This window comes from Gigantopelta aegis, chromosome 4 (assembly GCF_016097555.1).
Source record: "Gigantopelta aegis isolate Gae_Host chromosome 4, Gae_host_genome, whole genome shotgun sequence".
Classification (NCBI taxonomy): domain Eukaryota; kingdom Metazoa; phylum Mollusca; class Gastropoda; order Neomphalida; family Peltospiridae; genus Gigantopelta; species Gigantopelta aegis.
Genome location: NC_054702.1, coordinates 57,864,277 through 57,881,449, shown reverse-complemented (window position 1 = coordinate 57,881,449; position 17,173 = coordinate 57,864,277). Strand labels below are relative to the sequence as shown.

The following is a 17,173-nucleotide window of genomic DNA, read 5'->3' as shown; positions in this document are numbered from 1 at the left end:
GATGCATACAGGACCATCAAACTTCACATGTAGGAACAACTTGGGATGGTGGTTGGTCCAAAAGAAACTGTTCATCCACCCCACTGCAAAAATGTCACATAATTAGAATTGAATCATACCCGTAATATATTCATTAATATAGATATGGTTTTCCATCAAACTCCTGATTGGCGTATCATGTACCTCACCGGCACTCTTGTTTTATATTAAGATAATGGGAATTGCAGGCAGAGGGTGATAGATGAGAAGGATGACAGAAAGTCTGAGCCAGCTTTAATGGAATTTGAACCACCGTCGTCAGCTTGATTGTCCCGCAGCTTATCCATTAGACCACTGAGCTCACAACTAACAAGTACTATTAACCCATTACCCTGAACAAGCAATCCAGATATGTCTAGAACATCATACTTGAATATTGAGGACGAAAATCCAGTTGAAATCAAACAAAACAAAACAAAATGACAGCAACGAAAGGTCATCAGAATACAAACTGACATCTGTCACCATCAACAGAGACCTCCAGTGTGGAGTGGACATATACATAAAATGTGTTCGTGTTTCAAGCTATATTAAATAGAGAATACTACATGAGCGGCCGTTAGATACCGTTGATCTTACGACTTGTTTAAAAACGTATCTAATTAGCGAAAGCGAGTTGGATACGTTTTTAAACGAGTTGTAAGATAGATGGTAACTAACGGACACGAATGTAGTATTCTATTTCTTATATATCTTCAGAAAACAGTTTTAAATTTTTTCCCCCCCCCCCCCCCCCCCCCCCCCTTTTCCAACTAAAACTTAAATACCGCCCTAGCTTAAAGGTAACTTGTGCGTCACAGATATGTCAATTTCTGGTTAACTTGTACGTCACATCTAGTGATAGATTTCTATCGTGCTTTTCCACCCAGAGCGAGTTTTAACTACACCCTTTTCTCTCTCACTGACAGACAGCCCAGATAGCTGAGGTGTGTGTGCCCAGGACAGCGTGCTTGAACCTTAATTGGATATAAGCACAAAAAATAAGTTGAAATGAAATGAAATGTAGGTGAAGATGGGGAAAAGCAATGACCTGGCCCAGCTACAGCGTGGCACAAATCATCTTTAAAAACCCTCTTAACACATCCCACCCTTCCCAAACAAAAATCATTCAAGAAAGAGTTTGCCCGTTTCGTCATAGAAGACGTCCACAGATGAGCCAAACCTTGGAAGAAACCACTGTATGGGAATAGAGATGAGAAATGAGAACAATCTGCAGCTAATTAAAAAAACCGAATCTTCTCCAGTGGAGCTGACATCCGCACTGTTTTCCATGTAAACTAGAAATGGGGCGGGAGGTAGCTCAGTTGTAAAGCGCTCGTCTGATGCACGGTCGGGTCTAGTCTATGATCGATCCTCATCGGTGGTCCCATTGGGCTTTTTCTCGTTCCAGCCTGTGCACCACGACTGGTATATCAAAGGACATGGTATGTGCTATTCTGTCTATGGGATGGTGCATATAAAAGATCCCTTGCTACTATTGGGAAAACTGTGGCGTTTTTCCTCTATGACTATATGTCACAATTAACAAATATTTGACATCCCATAGTTGATTATTAATAAATCACTGTTCTCTAGTTAAACAAACAAACGTTTTGTACTAGAAATATTCCGGTATCGGCCACCGATACGAATGTCTTCATTTTCATTACTCGTCTTGGGTTTTCTGGAAGGAATCAGTATCTTGAAGCTAGCTAAATCTAGACACTACCTGCCATTAGTGTTGATAAACAACCTGAAATCACCAATAGTATCTCATACCCTAACAGGCTGCCAGTGACCTTACATCAGACTTCTTTAGAAAGGTGAAGAGATTTGTACAGATCATGTATATATTAGTATGTGATGACACCGACGTCTCCCAATACAAACGAAGTAATCATTTAAGCTCTTGCCTCCTTTGTTTGCTCGCTGTACCGGTTCCAAACTTATGCCATAAATGAGGCTTAATCAGGAGTGGAGATAATGAGGTGGTGCCTTTAACAGAAATATGAAACAAAAGTTCCTGCCTCAATGGTTATAAACTGGCCTAGGTGGAGTAGTGGTTAGGCCATCGGTCTACAGGCTGGTAGGTACTGGGTTCGGATCCCAGTCAACGCATGGGATTTTTAATCCAGATACTGCCTCCAAACCCTGAGTGAGTGCTCCGCAAGGCTCTGTGGGTAGGTGTAAACCACTTGCACCGACCAGTGATCCATAACTGGTTCAACAAAGGCTTGTGCTATCCTGTCTGTGGGAAGCGCAAATAAAAGATCCCTTGCTGCTAATCGGAAAGAGTAGCCCATGTAGTGGTGACAGCGGGTTTCCTCTCTCAATATCTGTGTGGCCCTTAACCATATGTCTGATGCCATATAACCGTAAATAAAATGTGTTGAATGCGTCGTTAAATAAAACATTTCTTTCTTTCTTTCCTTTGTTTGCTCGCTGTACCGGTTCCAAACGTATGCCATAAATGAGGCTTAATCAGGAGTGGAGATAATGAGGTGGTGCCTTTAACAGAAATATGAAAGAAAAGCTCCTGTCTCAATGGTTATAACTGGCCTAGGTGGTGTCGTGGTTAAGCCATCGGACATAAGGCTGGTATGCTCTCTCGCTCTCTCGCTCTCGCTCTCTCTCTCTCTCTCTCTCTCTCTCTCTCTCTCGCTCTCTCGCTCTCGCTCTCTCTCTCTCTCTCTCTCTCTCTCTCTCTCTCTCTCTCTCTCTCTCTAACAAATAACCCTCCTGTCCTACACGGACAGCCCAGATAGCGCATGTGTGTGCCCAGGACAGTATGCTTGATCCTTAATTGGATATAAGCACGAAAATAAGTTGAAATGAATCAATGAAATAAAAACTAAGGACTCGATGCTTTTCTGAAGTCGCCCATATGACCTACTCTGGAGACATCACGACCGCAACTTCCCATTGTAACCACTACCAACAACTCTCACAGCTAAAATATGTGTACACAAAAGGATGTCTTACGTTGTAAAATAATGTATTTATTAAACATTCAACACAAGAAAACAAAATCGAATTTGAAATACACTGTATATGTATTAAAAACTACGATGTCCTATGCTTCCTTCACACACAAAAAATACATGAAGTAAGTTTCATATATTATTATGCATAAATGTTTTAAGTCAGCCTTATGAGAAAAAAAAATTAAAACTCAAATCTAATCTATTGGGTTTCTATTGCCATACATTAGCTGAAACTGGTATCACTGGCATGATGAACGAATTTGGTATCACAGTTATATCTACAAATGTACTTTCAAAGCTAAATGAAAAAACATATATCTAATATGCAGCAATCACTTGGTCCCATTGTTAAGTAAACTATTTGGTTAATTTCTATAGAACATGGTTTTTTTTTTAATGTAATGAAATCCCACTTATCATATGAGACTATCCCCATTGCAGAGCATACACATTTATCTGAGATTATATGTACATACACTTACTGTAAATACTTCAATTAAGTCCTTCCATGTTCGACTAGAAACAAAAAAAAACATTTATAGTCTTGTTAAGCATTTACAGCATGTACAAGTATGTCACATTATTATTACAGTTAATATTAATAACAATAAAGAATGACTTAAAGTATTTTTTAAAGTATCAAATGCACAGTAAATGTAAACGTTCAATACACCTACAACACAGCAATAAAAAAAGAATTGTGGCTTTCTGATTCATCAATACAGATCTATTATCCAATTTAAGTATTTGCATTCAAAATAATTCACCGGCTTCCGATTTTAAATAATAATATACATCTATTAACAAAAATGCAATGATATGGTCAATATTCTACACACTTATTGCAAAAACATATAATTATAAAGCTAGTGGGGTAGGCACATATACCTTTTGTGTATGTATGTGTGTATATATATATATATATATATATATATATATATATATATATATATATGTATGTGTATATATATATGTATATGTATATATATATATGTATGTATGTGTATATATATATGTGTATATATATATATATATATATATATAGTATATACATGTACAAGTATATATATATATATATATATATATATATATATATATGATCAATCTTGACACAATAATGCCTGTACATGGGATAATAATGTAACTACAACATTATTTAAATTTAAATTTCTATAGTTCAATTTTGGCATCCTGATGTAGTTTAAAATGGTTTAGTACATCATATGTGATGCATTTCTTTAAAATTTATGGTTACACAGACACTACTATAGATCACAAATTATCCAACATATATGTTTCACCAGTCTGTAATCTTTCACATTCAAATCAATGCTCTACAACTGGTATAGTAAATGGCATGGTACGTTTAGTCCTCTTTTTTTTTTAAACTGTATATAAAAGACCCTTGTTACTAACTATAAAGTGAAGCATATTCAATTAAAGAAAATTTCCTCTCACACTAAACCATTAATACTAATAATACAGACAGGGGCCTAATTCACTAAACTCTTGCAACTTTGCGATCTCGCAGTACAATATAAAAATACTTACAAAGAGGATGCAGTGTTGCTTAAGAAAGTCTAAGAGAGCTCTCTGAATTAGGCCACAGTTTTTTTTTACAAGTCTACATTTCAGTAAAGATATGTGACAATTACATTCATACCCACTGGCGGAATTCTTACAATACCACAAAGGCAGGCTAGATACAGATGCTAATTGCGTATGGTGATTTGTTCACATATTGAATAAACTCTGTTAGAACTGTTCAAATGGATCAGATCATTTATGCAGAGTCTAGATCACAATTATATCTACCATCACTAACTGAACTGGGGGAACATAACGACTGTATAAAGTGGAGTCATATCCCATCAATGAGAGGTAGAACACAGCCAGTCACATGACATAACCCTGCTTCAATTCACATACTGTGGACTAGTTTTTAATTACGTTTTAATAACATACTTTCAATTTGTTACTTGCAAAAGGTACATAAATTCATGACTCATACTAATCATCACACAATTTCCATATTTTTAAACATATTTAAAGCTGCAACCTTGTCCATCTATCTCATAACACCATTTTTCTAATGTAAAACACAAAAACAACCACACTTTTAACAAGCATTCTGAGTGTCCTGCTATAGCAATACATGTCCCCTACAGGGCCGTATACATTTTTATATCTCCTGAGTTTAAAGGCGTAGACCTTAGTGTTACCCCATAAAAAAGGACACTAAGTTTAGTTAATATACAAACCTGTAGCTCATTTGGACAAAGTTACAAAAGCGTGAAAGAAGAGTCTGTGATGTTGAAACTGGGAAATATCCTTAAAAATAGACTAGAACTCAAATCAATAACTGCTACTTCTCAGACGCACGTGCATTTTTAACAATATGAAAAATGCCTAATTTGGTATTAGAAACACCAGGATGATCAGAAACACTTTGGTTCTACGGAAATGGATTATCTAAAGAATAAAATATAAGTAATGTTTTATTTTAGTGATCATAAACAGCTCTAATAGTGAAAAATATGTTGTAGTGTTTAAAAACTAGGGTCTGTCTCTTTAAGGGCCATAAATTTGTCAGTCAAAAATGGGTAAATCACATTGAAAGTCAAAGCTGATCTGTTACTCTACGTGATTATAAAGGTATATAAAACATTTCAGCTGAATATCTTGAGGCATTATGGGGGGAAAGTTTGAAAAACTATGTCGGACAGATGGACGGATGGCTGTACAGACACAGACAGACAGATAGACATAGACAAAACCTATAGTGCCCTCCACTTGGACCAGTAGGGAACTAATAAACTTGTATTTTCACAATGAACGAAAATCGTCTACCACCTTGATACAATATAAAATCTTGCCATCATTGTTTGGTACATAGCATAACAGTTTCAAAGAATCCCATGCTCAGTGCTTTGTAATGTATTTTTCTCACCTAGACTGTAGCTAACAGCTGACATAAATCAAACAACAGTGTATCAATGGAAGAAACTTAAACTGGATAATATTCTCACGATAAAATTCATTTTTCTTTTTATACCTTTGTTTTTGGTTTTACAAAGCAATACAAGTTGGCATCACTGGTCAAAATTTACTCAAATTTATTCTGATCAAAACTTGCTAACATAACCCAAGTAAAACTAACCAAAAATCATACTGGGCCTTTTCTTTGGTATACAGCAGGTGTGGATTTTCAACAACAAGAACGGCTTTTGAGTACCCTTCTATTAAAAAATTCTGGATCCGAACCTGTACAGTGAAACCTATTTAAACCAAACACTCACAGGTCTCAAGTATAAAAACGGTTAAAAGGGTTATTTGGTTTTAAAACGTTATGTTCTATACTGATGTATAAAAAAAGAGGCCTTGAAAAAAAAAAAACCCCGCTTTTGAGGGAATTCTGGTTTACAACGAGTCCAGTTTTAAGGGGTTTCACTGTATATTCTAAAAAAAAAGAATTCATTTTAAAAATATATTTGAGACTGCAGCGTTAAACTTATTCTGGATCACTGAAATACAAGTGATTAGCTAAATAGATTGCTAATTTGTTTGCCAAAGTCAGTGATCAGATCTTATACATCAGGCCTGGCACTCATAAAACCTTAGAAGCCAGGGCTTCTGCCAGAAAGACTTTTTGAGTATGGCATTATGCAACTTGCCAACCCAAAAATACAACCCATTTAGTTTAACATGTCCACTGAACCGATAATAAAAAAATCTATGTTTTAATGAACATATTTGAATATAAATATAATATATACATATACTGGTACTCATACTAGTAATATTTACATTTAAATGGGAATTTTTGAAAGACCATTATCGGTGAAAATAACTGATATGGTCAACATTGAACAAATATTGCTTAATATGAAATACAAAATATAGTATCCTCCTAAGCATTTAGGACCACAAATATGGTTAATTTATGCAGTGATTCAGAACCCTTCAATAATGATGTAGAATAAAAGATGGGTAAAACTGTATATGAATACACAGTGTAAAAATTGTGTATTCCTTCGTTACATGTAGACATCCACAGGACAATAATTGAAGTACTACATTATGTATTTGTCATAATTTGCATGTAAGAATCTGATAATAATAGTAAGATTTATAACAAACAGATCTGTTCACATTTGTCATTACTAGTTAATTAAAAAAAGTTATATGTTAACCTGGGTTTTTTTTATTCTGGTAGAAAAGAAATAAAGCCATCACAACTGTCTGGTATGTACTGCACTATGCAACAATACATTATTATACACACACACACACACACACACACACACACACACACACACGCACACACATACGCATGTGCACACATACACACACACACAGTTCATTAGTTTTTCTAAAAAAAAACATTAAAGTACAAGCCATTATGGCTAATGAATATCAACTTATAAACAGTGTGTGGTTTACATAACTATGTTATAAAAATCGACTAATAACTGAAGAAAAAAAAATTCATGGACCCATATCAATAAGATCTATTCTTCCATAATCACAAATATAAAAATTATTATATACACGTAGGTAGAAATACAAAAAGACAATCTGCCAGTTCAAACAGCAATGCTAGTGTTATTGTTAAAGAACAGATTTACGTCAAGCACGTGTGCAGATCTATGTAAAAAACAATTTATATCATATGAAAATCTACTTGAAAAAGAGAATACAAACAATTATACATGATTACTGGTTACCTTTGATCATTATCTCGTAATATAAATAAACGTTGTTATGAACATTCACAAACTGGTGCCCAGGAGGTAGGAAAAATTACAATTTTATATAGACCTATTGGACAGTAAATGGACATTTAATGTTGCTTAAAAAAATAATAATAATGCAAGGAATAATGTACAGGAAATGAAGAGGAGACAAGTCATTTAACCTTTTTTGGCAATTGATTTAACTCTTGTTGGCAATTTGAAGACTACTATTTTTGATCATTCATTACTTTTCTTTGATATTCCAATATAAATGCTTTGCTATGTAGTGGTATGGTTTTGTGACTGAATATGATGACAATGGTCCCATTTCAGTATCCAAATTGTACTTCTGACCGCCATTTTAGGGAAGACAATTTCCTCCAAAATTAAGGTAATTTGTATCTTGTGGTACAAAAAAAAAGTCATGCATTAATTTATGAATACCTCAGATAGAAATTAAAGCATTATAATCAAATTTTGTTTGCGTCTATACACTTTACGGCAATCTGATTGGTCCAGAAGTGCTTACCTCCGCCCCCCCCCCCAGACCTGCACTACTTTTGTGCAACAAGCCGGATTATTCAGGCAACCATAGTTAGATATTTTGAAGAAAACAAAAAGATGCAAAAGCAATTTTAAAAATGTATACAATAAATTAATGGGAAATGCTATAGCCGAGTAGACATGTATGTACGCATCGATTAAAAAACACACAAAAAACCTCTTCGCTAATCATGAAATGAGACTCGGTCGGTGGCAAAAGAAATGTAGGAAACTTCACACCTGTAATTTACTTGTAAGCGTTGTTCTACAGCTGTTGGCGAAATTTAAACGGTTCCCCCAACAGCATAAATGTTAGACACGTTCCCTTCATTCATAAAAAAAAAATAGAAACTAAGCACAAATCGAACAATTCGATCCAATATAACTAAATGATCCATAAAAATGCACAAAGCAGCAGCTAAAGGAAATGGCGAAATTACATCATTTAAAAGATGACATCATTTAAAAATAACCTGATTCAAATAATAGTGAATGAATGTTTGCATTCTTAAGCGACACAAGTATCAATGAAGTTTACGCACACAATACTATAGGCGTATTTAAAGCTAAACAAAATAAATTCAGTTATGTATTATTAAAGTATGCATATAAATTTAATTATAAGATTTGACTGCAATTATTTTTTGGTTCATGCAAGTATGAACTGAAAAAACAATGTGCACACTTTTTTATTTTTATATCAACCTCTACGCAGAGTCATACAGTGTGCGTATAATTTTTTCGGTTCATACTTGCATGAACAAAAAACTAATTGTGGTCAATTATTAAATAAATAATAAATCACACTATTAAGACAATGTTTGATCAATACATCTTTGGTGTTATTTATGTATGACTAGGTCACCTACAACATTTTAGTCTTACAATCATCAGCATATTAATTATAATATGCAGGTTGAACAGTCTGCATTGTAAATCTAACAGTAACAATAAACAAAACTACAATGGACTCTGTGCCAATACATGTACATTGTATATCGAGATTTCCCGGATTAGACCGTTTTTACACAAACTGCTGGACACCACTGAACTGTGGTAAAATTGGCAAAGAAATAAATGAGTATCCTTTCCTTTAAAGGAACATTCCTGAGTTTGCTGCAATTTTTAAGATATTATCGACTAACAGAGACTTTTTGACAACTGTAATTACAATTACATATGAAATATATTTTTTCTGCATAAAATATTAGTGGCTGTATATTAAACGTGTTTCTGATCGTTTTAATATTGGTACTAGGTTAAATTTCATTTTATTTCCTAAAAACTAATTTTTCGTACGTACGAAATTATTTGAAGACAAAATCCAGTTTGGGCTTCATACAAATGTTAAGATGACCAGTAACACATTGTTTACACAAGACACTGATATTCTAAGCAAAAAAATATATTTAATATATAAGTTTAATCGTAGAAATATTTTATTAGTCGGAAACATCTTACAATACAGCAAACTCGGGAATGTCCCTTTAAGGTCCAAAGTGTAATATATTTTCTGACTGTATTATGCTCTGTTATGTTGAATTGGCTTTCAGAGTTCTTAACAAACCGAATCCAATTTAATTATCAATTAAATATTGTGAAAAGTTAAAAAAACAATATTCACTTGTTGGCGATAACAATTTAGACTTTAGACTCTGTTTTTTTTAGGGTGGGATGTAGCCCAGTGGCAAAGCACATGCTAGATGCACAGACGGTTTGGGATCGATCCCCGTTGGTGGCACCATTGGGCTGTTTCTAGTTCAAGCCAGTGCACCACGACTCGTATATTAAAGGTCGTGGTATGTGCTATCCCATTTGTAGGATGGTGCATATAAAAGATCCCTTGCTACTAATGGAAAAATGTAGCCGGTTTCCCCTCTAAGACATATATATGTCAAAATTACCAACTGTTTGACATCCCATAGCTGATGATTAATATACTCAACGAAAGTTTAGCAAATATTCATTATGACGTCTAAATTTGCCATTTTTGAATAAACTTAAAAGAAAAGCAGGTCCTCCTGTTGTGTTAAGGCAAAGGTTGTTGAGTTTATGTTGTTTGTAAATGGTAAACATTTCAGATCTGAATACTAATTAATAAAAATTGGTTAATTTATAAATGTTATGCCATTTCTTTTAACATTAGCTAAACTTTTGTTGTTGAGTATACATGTGATTTTCTTTGAAATCATTATGGTAAGTTTTTCTAGGGATGGTCGCTTAAACTATTATTTTGTTTGGCCGTACACAGATGCCGGTCTGAACAGAGTCCACTGTATACTATATTTTGCAATCAGATTAACTCATAAAAATCATCCCAACCCATTTATTTTTTTAAATCATAATTTCCTTTACAGCTCTTTCTGTCCTTTTACACAATAAACAGTGAAACCCCTCTAAACCGGATACCCACAGGAACAAGTAAAAAGTCTGGTTTAAGGAGTGTCCAGTTTAGTGAGGTTCTGTTCTGTACCGATATTTAAAAAGGGACAGTGAAAAAAGTCCGGTTTTGAGAAAATTCTTGTTTACAAAGGGTCAAGTTTTGAGGGATATCTGTATTTTTATACTGACACAAATAAAATACCAAGCACTCCATTACAAACATGTTGGGCTGGGTTAACTACAGTAAACTGATTTTTTGAAGGATGGTCTGATGAAAATGGTTGTAAATTTAGTGGTCAACATTGTTGTGTGTAGAATGTTCTTCACTCTCATCATGGTTAACACTCGATGACTGCAACAGCTTTCTCTTCCAGAAACGTATCTCCAGAGATAATTTCTCTTTTTCCAAAGATAACATTTGCTTTTCAGTTTCATGCTGTTCCTTGTTTAAACGAGTCCTTTCTTTCTCTTGCTCTTTGAAAAAGAAAAACTTTTCCTTTTCCATTATTAGCTGTTGTCTGTCTCTTTCTTTTTCAGCTGCAAATCGTTCCCTTTCAAAACGCAGTTTATCGTGTTCCAATTCCATTTCCATAGCAAACTTTTCCTTTTCCATGTTAAGCTTTTGTCTTTCAATTGAAAGATGCTCTTTAGCCATTTCAAGTTTTTCGGTGTCAAATCTTAATTTTTCTTTGTCAAGTAGAACTGTATCAGCATCAGCACCGAAAACATCGCTCTCTAGGTCACGGTTTCCCGAAAAGAAGTCAAAACACCGCCTCTTGGCAGACGGCCCACCAGAGACATCAAAACTTTGTGATGAGAGGGAGGCATCACGATAAGCCGGGTGTAGGTATTTTGACCTTACAGGAGCAGACGTCACGGACAGTGCATCAGGCAGTAAGGACGATGCCTCATTAAAGCTGCCCTGATGCTGTGACTTCTGTCCCGAAGGTCCTAAATCTGTGCCTCTTTGTGGAAAAGCTGGCTGGATCATGGTCTCAGAAGTATTCACTGGCACAAAGGAATCTCTCTTGTCAGCAGAATTACGTCTCAAGACACAAGCAGCAGTGGAACTGTTCATCCCAAATGAAGTGTTCTGTTCATCGTGGTGGGAGTGAGGGCTGTCGGAAATCATGGTGCTCGTGTTATCGTCCTCATTATCGCCAACGTCAAACTCAAGCTTGCAGCCGGAAGCATTACTGCCTGCCTGGCCATCCATCGAATCGGGCCATTCTTCGATTAGAGTCAAGATGCCCATGCTCACCTCCGACACACGGGGAGATTCGCCAGGGTAAAAACCCTTCAGCTTCTGTGAATCTTTGGTGGCTTGATAGACCAGGTTTTGCCAGCGTTTCTTCACCTCGTCACAAGAGCGATGAACGTTAGGGTTGATGCTGTTTAGTTCATCGGCGATGTTCTGCCAGGCTTCCCTCCTTTGTTCGACAGTCACAAATCCTTTGTTTTTGTCGATCAACACAGATTTGTATTTTGCCATGAGCTCCAGTAAGAATTTTGATTCTTCCTTAGTAAAACTTGGTCTTAGCTTACGGAAGCTTCTTTCTCCGGACAAGTTCTGTAAACAGATAAGACAAAAAAATTTATTAGTGACAGGGCTATCTCTGGGTGAGCAAAAAAAAATTCCACCAAATTTTCTATTAAACTTAATAACTTGTAGAAATCAAGTTATTTTCCAAAAAAATGTCAATTATTACATGAACTTATTTCTCCAAATTAAAATCAAATTCGCCAACTGCTTTCAAAATTGACAATTGGTGAATTTGGAGTGTCAACGCTAGCTCTGAGTGAATTATCTCTTTAATTTGTATTCCGAAAATAAATACAAGCAAAGTTCCCAACTACAGTGTGCTTCATGTAACAGGCACAGTACTGAGAAGAAAATATTATTTTGTAGAAAATATACATGCCATGAAAAAATGGTGATAATTCTTAAATGAATCCACATGCAAGCATAAGCGAACAAGATAGTGGGGTGGGGGGGGGGGGGAGCAAATATCCCTCAAGGCTGGAGCAAATGCTCAAATTCGGGCGAAAATTATAGAGATATTTGGGCAAAATGTGCTAACCTGTGACATATTTACCATGTATTTTCATCCTAAGTGCCATAAATAGAGAATAATTGATTACTGTCTTAAGATATATCAGCTTTATTCTGCAAAGGTCAGAATGACAAATGCTACATGGCTCAGTTATTTTATTTATTCTGCTATCCACATAAAATGAAAAGTTAATGAAATTACAGTGCCGTAGCTAGGATTTTGTTGTTTCTTTTTTAGAGGGGTGGCAGATGAATTCCTGGAGCAAACCAGCATGGAAGACACAGGACACTAGGAGGTCTGAGGGTATGCTCCATGGGAAATTTGTAAATCTAGAGGCTCTGAATTACCATTTTGCAGCCATTTCAGGGATGTGACATACTTAAAATATGAGTATCAATAACCAGTAAATTTCTATTAATTTTACCAGACCTTTTTTTGGGGGGGTGGGGGTGGGGTGGGGGGGAGCTACTGCCCCCAGCTAAGGCCCCGGATGAAATGTTTCAATTCACAACTTTACCATTTTCCAGAGTAGTACATGTATGTCCACATACATATATGTTGAATGCCTTGTTACTTACAATATATATATACACCACAACAAAATAGTTCTTAAATAACAACAATTTTTTTCTTATTTTTTAAATAAAGGGCTGGACGTAGCCCAGGGGTAAACCTATCGCCTGATGTGCGGTCGGTCTAGGATCGATCCGCATCAGTGGGCTATTTCTCATTCCAGTGCACCACAACTGGTATATCAAAGGCCGTGGTATGTGCTATTCTGTCTGTGTGGTTTTGCATATAAAAGATCCCTTGCTACTAATGAAAAAATGTAGCAGTTATCTTCTCTATGACTGTCAAAATTACCATATGTTTGATATCCAATAGCCGATGATTAATAAATCAATGTGCTCTAGTGGTGTCGTTAAACAAAACAAACTAACTTTTTATTATTTTTTAGAAGAACTAAATAAAAATTGTCTTCAAATTTTTTTTTAAATAAAAATAATCAACTGGAAAGTAAAACAATAATTAACAATACAACATTCCTTTGCTGCTCATAACAAGTGTAAAAGCTATATCTGTGGTCAGTGACCGAAAATATAGAAATTTATCTAGTCATCATATCTTGATAATACATTGTGCATACATGTACATATAATGACTGCAGGATAAATAATCCTTTGCTGCTATTCGGTGTCGATATCAGTATTTTGGGGGTTTACCTCTGTATTGGTATGGTATTTGGTATTCACACAATACCAATACCGATACCGATACCGATATCAAGCAGTATTTTTGGTATATATCATATATCACATATTGTTTATATAAATAATGAAATATAAAACCTTTACCGTACCGTTATACAGGTACACATAATCATGTTATAATTTTATTATTGTTGTATATTGTAAGGCACCCCAACATTGACATTGCCAGTGATCTAGGGGTAATAAAGGTTTAGAAAAAAAGAAAAAAAAAGTATTTTTAGTATACACGGCTTTAAATGCATGCCTGAATTAAGGCTCACCCACTAATTTCATCTAAATAAAATTAAATTCCATACACAAGGCTCTCATTTGATTTATACTCAATGCATATTGCGTTCATTAGATATATTGTTAGTGCTTTATTAAATGGAGGGAAATATTTTTCAATACCGAAATTTCAGTATTTTTAAATTTGCTCAGTACGGTAAATTGGTATGGACATGATACCAATACCGATCGGTTTATATACCACCCAGCTGTAATTGCAGTAGGCAGTATTGCATTTCTGTTGTTTTGGTAGGCCTGCTTGCATTTCTGTTGTTCATGATGTATAGGCATTTAACATCCAACATAGGATTATTGTTGTATTATAGTGGGAATCTTTGCCTATTCAGTGGATGGCAGAATTCCGCTTTTTTATTATGGAGTTGTCTGTGACTAGTTAGCTTTCCAGACGGTTCGTCCACTGGACAATTCGTCTGCAGACGGTTCGTCCACTCACCTCGGATAATTCGTCCACTCGATGACTGCATTTTTTAAAAAACATATTAACAGTTATTTCTTTCACATTGTAATCGTTGCTTAACATTATTTTGTGGTATACTATAACCAAAAAAGTAAAATAGAGTTAGAATGTCTGCAGAGCACTGTAACTGTTACAACAACATCTACCAAGCGTAATCTAATGCAATATAATTTATTTTCACCTTTGTAAATTTATGACACAGCAAAAAAAATATGGGGTGAAATATATATAATAATTTATTTAGCCCCCACGTACATGTAGTACACATTATTTAGTCCGTGGATGAAATGTACTGGGGAACTAAAAACCCAGTGGACGAATCGTCTGGAACTGATTTTTTGTAGTGGACGAATCGTTTCGAGTTCGTCAGTGGACGAATTTTCAGTGGACGAATCGTCCGTGGACTGCATCCCACTAGTTACAGCATTATATAACTGTTAACTTGTCGGGCTACGTACCAAGATTGTCATTACAAAATTAATATTCCATTCCTCTCTGACAGATTCTAAATTTATTTTTTGGCAGATCATTTAAATATTTCATTTAAAACTCTAGTCACTGGACTAGTCAGTCTAGTGGTTTTAATAATCATGACATAATCAGAGGCGGATCTAGGGAGGGGCCCCAGGCCCCCCCCCCCCTAAATTTTTTAATAATTATAATTTTATTATATATTAATTTTCATTGGCATTCCACCTCATGTCACTGCCCTCCCCCCCCTCCACCTCCAAAATGGATTTTCTGGATCCGCCACTGATAATGTAAAGCAAATGAAAAATGAAGTGGGTTTCCTATCTAAGGCTATATCTCAAAATTACCAATATCAAAGTGCTCTAGAGTTGTCGTTAAACAAAAAAATATATGTTTAACAATGTAATTAAACGCTATGTGGCTGTGCATTGTGACTGTCACCGATTATAATATTATATTAAACTCAAGAATTGATATTAATGCATCAGTATTCAACACATCTGCAAACTTCAAAAAAAATTCTTAACCCAGATATTTTCTTTGTTTGTATAATAAGCTGCTTACGCTATGTCCTTGGTGTTGTAGATCTAATGTATAAAATAATTCGTCTTTGGTGGCATCTATCACAATATTGCTCGACATTGTTTTTGTCTCGCTTATGTGGATGATTGTAAATTAAGGAATGGAAAAGGAAATGAATTGAGATTTTAGACGAAATCCAATTTGTAAATTGTAGGTTGTTGATACATGTACCCAAACCAAAACGTACCCAATCAAAATATACCCATTTTGGGTCACAACGAACCCAATTTGTTTTGTCAAACTGTACCCATCCCAAACGTACGCACTAATACATACCAACCAAAATGTACCTTTACTTTGGTTTATAAATGTTTTTTTAGACATTGCCTGTAACTTATTTAAGAATTGACCGCAATTATTTAATTTTTTGATTCATGAAAGTATGAACCAAAAAACGATGTGACTCCGCGTAGTTGGTTATATAAAAGTGTGCGCATCGTTTTTTCGGTTCATACTTGCATGAACCAAAACTTAATTGTCGTAAAATCTTATAATTACATTTATATGCATAATTTAACAGTAAATGTCTCAATTTGTTTTGTTAACTTTAAATGCGCGTGTAGTATTGTTTGTGTAAACTTCATTGATACTTATGTCACGTACAAGAATGCAAACGTTCATTCACTATTATTTTAATCAGTTGATTGCCAAATGACGTTATGAATGACGTCATATGGTAAAATCATAATGACATAATTTTGATACAGCAACGCCATTTCCGCTAGTTTTAGCTGTATACACTTTCGCGGCTTGTTTAGTTATGTTGGAAGGATTTGTCCGATTTGTGCTTAGTTTATATGCCTATTTTATGAATGTGATTGAAGAGAACGTGTCAAACATTTACACTGTCGAGGGAACCGTTTAATTTTCTTCAACAGTTGTAGAACAACGCTTACAAGCAAGTTTCAGGCGTGAACTTTACATTTCTCTGGCCAACGACCAAGTCTCATTACATTAGCGATTACTTTTTTCATCAATGCGTATGTCTACTCTGTTATAGCATTATCGTTTTGTTTGTTTTTGTAAAGTGCATTACGTGGCATCTGTGTAACAATTTTATTGCTTTTCATATCCTTCACGTGTGTTTTCATCAACATATATAAATATGGCTGCCTGAATAATCCGGCTAGTTACAGAAAAGTAGTTCGAGTGGGGTGGGGGGTGGGGGAGGGGTGCGGCGGTAGGCGTGGCTTAATTTTGTTTTGGTTCATAGAGAATGAACGCAAAAAGTAAACACGTCTCGACCAATCAGATTGTCGTAAAGTGTGCACATACACACACACACACACACGCATAGAGAGAGACACGCAAAGCAAATTTAATTATTGCATATTATATTATACAGGTTGTCATATCACATTAGTATTATTAGTATTATGTTATTGTC

General features: G+C 35.1%; 1 protein-coding gene across 1 annotated transcript; it reads right to left on the bottom strand.

Moving 5' to 3' along the window:
* Positions 1–10,361: 10,361 nt before the first annotated feature.
* On the bottom strand, positions 10,362–15,846 carry LOC121372671 (myb/SANT-like DNA-binding domain-containing protein 4). Its single transcript, XM_041499118.1, has 2 exons — positions 15,769–15,846; positions 10,362–12,233 (listed from the first exon to the last, which is right to left on the bottom strand). The coding sequence occupies exons 1-2, from the start codon at positions 15,844–15,846 to the stop codon at positions 10,953–10,955; spliced, it is 1,359 nt and encodes a 452-aa protein (XP_041355052.1). The 3' UTR covers positions 10,362–10,952.
* Positions 15,847–17,173: the final 1,327 nt, after the last annotated feature.